The sequence below is a fragment of the Cariama cristata genome, unplaced genomic scaffold, assembly GCF_000690535.1.
Source record: "Cariama cristata isolate BGI_N322 unplaced genomic scaffold, ASM69053v1 scaffold40251, whole genome shotgun sequence".
Classification (NCBI taxonomy): Eukaryota; Metazoa; Chordata; class Aves; order Cariamiformes; family Cariamidae; genus Cariama; species Cariama cristata.
Window position 1 is genome coordinate 7085 of NW_009601736.1, and position 5350 is coordinate 12434.

At 55.8% G+C, this 5350-nt stretch overlaps 1 protein-coding gene across 1 annotated transcript; it reads left to right on the forward strand.

The window, feature by feature from the left end:
• Positions 1 to 839: 839 nt before the first annotated feature.
• LOC104169601 (selenium-binding protein 1-like) lies at positions 840 to 4644 on the forward strand. The gene is made up of 9 exons (XM_009710561.1): positions 840 to 956; positions 1550 to 1735; positions 2231 to 2351; positions 2442 to 2624; positions 2957 to 3135; positions 3566 to 3644; positions 3969 to 4090; positions 4191 to 4283; positions 4522 to 4644. The coding sequence occupies exons 2-9, from the start codon at positions 1568 to 1570 to the stop codon at positions 4642 to 4644; spliced, it is 1068 nt and encodes a 355-aa protein (XP_009708863.1). The 5' UTR covers positions 840 to 956; positions 1550 to 1567.
• The last annotated feature ends 706 nt before the right edge of the window (positions 4645 to 5350 follow it).

The window sequence follows — 5350 nt, forward strand, 5'->3', positions numbered from 1 at the left end:
CTGCACGGGCAGCAGATTTTTCCTCTAGATTGCTGGTTAGCAAGGCGGAAACAAGCCGCACTGCTGGTCTGGCACCTCCTGAACGCTTAGGAGCGATGGCTCCTCCCTTGGCAGCTTGCTTTGTCCCCCCACCCCATTGCCTTGTATATAAGGCCCCCTCGGAGCAGCCTTGGCACAACACAGCCCGCTCCAGCGAGGCAGAGAGCAAGCTGCACCGCCAGCTCCAGCACCTCTGCTCTTGAGGAGAGTGAACCAGAAGGCACTCGGCATGGGTAAGAGATGCTCGGCAGCCTCCCCGCAGCCCACAGCAGCTGCAAGCCTTGTAGCTCCGTCCGGGATGAGTGAGGGGCTCAGAGGGCGCAGAAGGGAACTGAGCAGTGGTTCCACCAGGTGGGACACAGTCTTCTGAAGAGGCACCTTTTAGGACATGGGCGTTTCTCATTTTATTCTTCTCTTCTTCTCAAATCAGACAGATGCAGAGTTCAGTGCTACGAGTACCCCACCTGCCCGGATGTTCTGAAAGGCGAGTCTTCCCCTTGAGCGTGTGCTAGAATGGGTGGTGTTTGGGAAAGAACTCCGTGTTGGTGCAAACCTCCATTCATTAACTCTTTGTGCTGAGTCCCCAGCGGGAGCAAACTGTAACCATATGGGGATCGACTTCTGTTGTTCTCTTACCTCTGGGCCAGTAATGGCACCAGGGCTCGACAGCTGTCAGTGAGCAAGGAGCAAGGTTGCAGCATCCAAAAAAACAAGTTCAGTCCTATCTGAGAGTCTGTGGAAGCTTTGCTTTTCCTTTCTGGCTGGTTTATGGCCTGTTTTAACCCAAGCTTTCTGTATACCCAGCTCCTAGAGAGGAGGTTGCCTACGTGACCTGTACCTACAGGGAAACAGGCATCGACGAACCTGACTTCCTGGCCACCATCGATCTCAACCCCAGATCTCCATGTTATGGCCAGGTACCTGTGTCTCAACTGGTTTTTTATTGGGCCGATGACTGCCTGCTGGCTCTCTGTGTTGGATCCATTACATTGACTCTTTTCCACTGCCCTCTGTATGCCTGGCTCTAGTTGAATGACCTCTGTCTCTGTATCCTGGGAACAAGTTGGCTCTGCCTCCTTTCCCAGCTCACTTCCAGAGAATGCCGGTGCTGCGAGTGAGCTTTGGAGCAGCTGCTCTGAACCACCCTGTCCGTGGCTGCTCAGCACGGACAACGGTCTCCAGTCAGCCAGGTGGTTAGGGAGATCCAGCAGTTGGTAGAGTTCAGCACGTTTCTGTTGTGCTGCCATGTCAGAGATGTTCTGTTACGCACGGTACCTGCTGCCATCCTAAATGGGAAACTGGCATTTACCTATCTCTGAAGGCTGCCAAGACAGGTTGCCTACATCTACTGTGCATCTTTGAACTGAGCAGTCGTGCTGAAGCTTGACATTTTCCACAGATCTCCTTTGGCGCAGGGAGTGGTGGCATCACCTCTAAGCTGCTGGTTGCATTGAAGTCCCGTTTCTCCCTGCCTCCCTGTGCGAACCCTAACTCTGCCTTGACTGCCTAGGTGATCCACCGCCTGCCCATGCCCAACCTCAAAGACGAGCTGCATTCCGTGGGCTGGAGCGCTGGCTGCACCTGCTTTGACAATGTCACAACGAGAAGGAACAAGCTGATTCTTCCCTGTTTGATTTCTTCCCGCATTTACGTGGTGGATGTGGGTTCACAGTGCCGCGCTCCCAAGATCTGTAAGGTATGGCTGAGGTGATTCAAAGAGGAGTTTCTGGGAAGGAGCTGGGAACTGCTGCTTCTGGAATAATACACAGGGAAGAAGGGTTCTCTCCTCATCTTCTCTTCCATCCTGATCTTAGAGAGCTGGGTCACGTTCCCCTCTCAGCTCTCTCCTTTTCAGACCAAGGAAGGCTCCGATCATCATTGCTTTCCTCTCTGTGTGCCTGTTGTGCTCAGAGAGAGCCTAATAGCTGGAAGTCACGGCACAGACAGAGAAGCTGTTAGGAGTTCGGTGTGGCTGCGTTCTTGCTGTCTGTGTAGAGGGGAGCTCAGAGGCTGTGTGCTCCTCTGCAAGGAGGAGCAGGCCCTCACGAGTGGGAGTTCTTGGAAAGAAAGCTCCTGCAAGCGTCAGAGCTTTTCAGAAGCCTCTGGTGGTCTGAGGCTCTGGCAGGGAGTGTGAAGTGAGCTGAGCAGTCGGAGGCTGAAGTGCATGTGTGTGTATGTCAACTTTTTTCAGATGATTGAGCCAGTGGATGTCTTCTGGGACTGCAACAAGGCACACCTCAATGTGCCTCGCAGCCTGCCTAATGGTGATATTCTGATTGCCAACATGGGAGATCCATCTGGGAATGCGAAAGGTACTCTGCCCTGTAAGAACTCCATGACCGGACTGACTGGTCTGGAAGTGGAGGACGTGATTTGTCATGCATCCCTTTTTTGTATCACAGGTGGATTTATTGTGCTGGATGGAGAGACCTTTGAGCTGAAGGGGAACTGGGAAAACCGGTGTGAGGTCCCCCCGACTGGATACGACTTCTGCCTCCAGCCCTGCCACAATGTTCTGGTCAGCGCTGCGGGAGCAGTCCCAAAACGTATAGGACGTGGATTTAACCCCGACGACTTGAAGAAAGGTGAGGGAATACAGATGCACATGCTGAGCCAGAACTGACAGGGGTGGTGGGAGGCTGTCGATGCCGACAGAGAAAGGGCCTGAGCTGGAGAGGGGGGACAAGCAGATTTCTCCCCAAACGGCCCATTTTACAGGCAGGGCTACTGGACGTGCAGCGCCTGTCGTTCAGACAGGCTGTTCCCTGTCTTCACCCGCTGCTCCCTAAATCACTGCGGGTTCTCTGTGCATTCTGGCTAGTCACCGCCATGGCTGTCCCTGTCTGTGAGCATTTTGGGGAGGGCTTAATGTCCACTGGGAGCCCCCCGCTTCTGACTTGGTTTTCCTTTTCCTCAGGGGTCTTTGGGCGCCGCCTGAACATCTGGAACTTGTCCTGCCGCAGCCTCATCCAGTGTTTTGACCTGGGGGAGGATTCTCTGCCCCTGAGTGTTAAATTCCTCCACAACCCCAATGCTGCCGAGGGATACGTCAGCTGTGCCCTGAGCGGCATCGTCTACCGCTTCTACAAGTGCGAGGCAAGTATTCTGCCAGCAGCTGGGGCAGACCTGGCCATGGTGAGCTACAAGGGGCTGGAGAGACGCACAGAAGAGATTTGGGGTAGCAGAGAGAAAGAAGGAGGTGTGTGGAGAGGGCGGTATCCAGACCCTGCTTTGGACGGGTGTGCTAGAATGAGAGGGGTCCGTCTGTTCTTCCACCGAGCGTGAAGGAGCCCATTGTGACCGGCTGGGGTGAACATCGGGGGGATTAACTTGAGCGGTGAAGCCCAGCCTTGCTGTTGGTATGAGAGGATGCTGTCCCTAATTGTGTCTGCTCGTCGTAGCTGAGTGCTGTGGCAGCCTTCCTCGGGCAGCTCTGCCTGGCTGTGCAAGTGTGCGAGTGCAGGGCAGCGCTCTTGCCTGACCGGCCCGGAGGGCTCATGGTGCGGTGCCTGTGTTTCTTGTGCAGAGAGACAACTGGGCAGTAGAGGAGGTGATTCGGATACCGGCCAAGGACGTGGCGGGATGGATTATGCCCAAGATGCCAGGTTCGTGTGCCCTGAGGTGGGGGTTCCTTTTGCCTCCCGGAGCGTTGAGTTGGGCAAAAGCCTGGCAAAGTTAACGCGCTGAGCCCCAAAGCCTTGCTGTGTAAACATGACGGAAGGCTTGTCGGAGGGGCTGAGGGGCTGAGGGGCTTTGCACACCCCCAAGAAGACACCGCAGGCCAGCTGGAGCCTGTGCGCTTGGGCAGGTCTCCGCTGCTAGAGGCACGACACGCAGAATGGCGGGGAGAGGTGCGAGCTGGGGCTGGAGGCCAGGCACGTTTTCTGTTGATGCTGCCGTCTCTGGAGCTCTTTGTTTCTGTGCCCTAGCCTTCACATTCGACCTGGTCATCTCAAAGGACGACAAGTACCTGTATCTCAGCAACTGGCTGCACGGAGACATCCGCCAGTATGAGCTCTCCAAAACCTGCAAGCCCAGGCTGGTGGGACAGGTAAGGCGGGAGCAGAAGGGCTTGCACGAGTGGGTTCCTGAGCAGGATGTGGTGGTGGTCGGATGACGAAGCAACACGTCTCCTGCTGCCTGGCTTCCAGGTGTTTGTGGGAGGCAGCATCCTCAGAGGTGGCCCCGTGGCGGTGTGTAGAGATGAAGAGCTGCAGTGCCAGCCGGAGCCCTTGGTGATCAAGGTGAGTTCTGCGTCCTCGTTGCCCTCTGGTGTCCTTTGGCCTTTGGCTCTGCTCTGCTAATTCTCTGCCCAGGGTTTCTGGGGTAGGTCTCCGCTGCAGTGGCCGTGTGGCCGCAGCATCTGGTAGCTCGCCTGTGTTGGGAGGGGAGGCAGGTGCTCGGTTCAGCTCTGCTCCCGCTTGTGCCTGGCTGCGCAAAGAAAGAAGCTGGTAACATCACTGCTGTGCGTTGTGCCTTCAGTGCAAGAGAGTGTACGGCGGCCCTGGTAAACTGCAGCTCAGCGCGGATGGCAAGAGGCTGTACGTCACCAACTGCTTCTACAGCACATGGGAGAAGCAGCTCTACCCGAACGTGGTCAAGTAAGAAACCTTTGAGAGGCAAGGGGCCTCTTCTGGATTCCCTCTGTGTTAGAAAGGGGAAAGGCGCCTCGTCTGGGGGGCTACAGGGACACGTTTGGGATTGCAGGGAGACCGTCCCCGCGGCTTCCTCATGTTGCATTTCATGTGCAGTTGACTCACAGACATCTCTGGCTGGGCAGGGTGCAGCTGCTGCCTGTGTGGAGCTGCTGTGGCAGGGATTTGCTTGGGAGAGCATAAGCGTTTCAGTCGGAAAGGTGGAGTGGATCCTGTGAGAGCCAGGCCGGGGCTCTGTACAGCATCTCCCAGTGTATCCACCAGAGAAGTTTTGAGTCAGCAAAGCAGACGATGATCTCCACCACAAAGGCAAGCTCCAGCCTCCCTGTCGCATCGTGCCTAGTTGTTTACTCACGTCCCTTGAGAATTCAGGAGAAAAGCATGAGCACTGGTGCATGCCACTGCTGAAACTGAGCCTCTGCTCCCTTCTCCCTGTAGAAGGCAAGATGTTACGGAGAAAGGCTCTTCCTCGCTGTGGAATAGGAGGGTGAAGGGCAGGGTCTCTTGAGCAGGACCATGGTTTGCTTGTCTGTAATAGCTGCGCTCTTGTCCCCTGGCAGGGAAGGCTCTGTCATGCTGCAGATTGATGTGGACACTGAGAGCGGAGGCCTGACCGTGAACGAGAAGTTCCTGGTGGATTTTGGAAGGGAACCCAA

What these genes read in the sequence shown, in the direction of transcription:
- LOC104169601 (XM_009710561.1), top strand. Translation starts at nt 1,568, where the DNA reads ATGCCCAACCTCAAAGACGAGCTGCATTCCGTGGGCTGGAGCGCTGGC. An exon ending in ACCGCTTCTACAAGTGCGAG is followed by an intron (nt 3,136 to 3,565) that starts GCAAGTATTCTG and finishes TTTCTTGTGCAG; the next exon opens with AGAGACAACTGGGCAGTAGA. An exon ending in CGGAGCCCTTGGTGATCAAG is followed by an intron (nt 4,284 to 4,521) that starts GTGAGTTCTGCG and finishes TTGTGCCTTCAG; the next exon opens with TGCAAGAGAGTGTACGGCGG.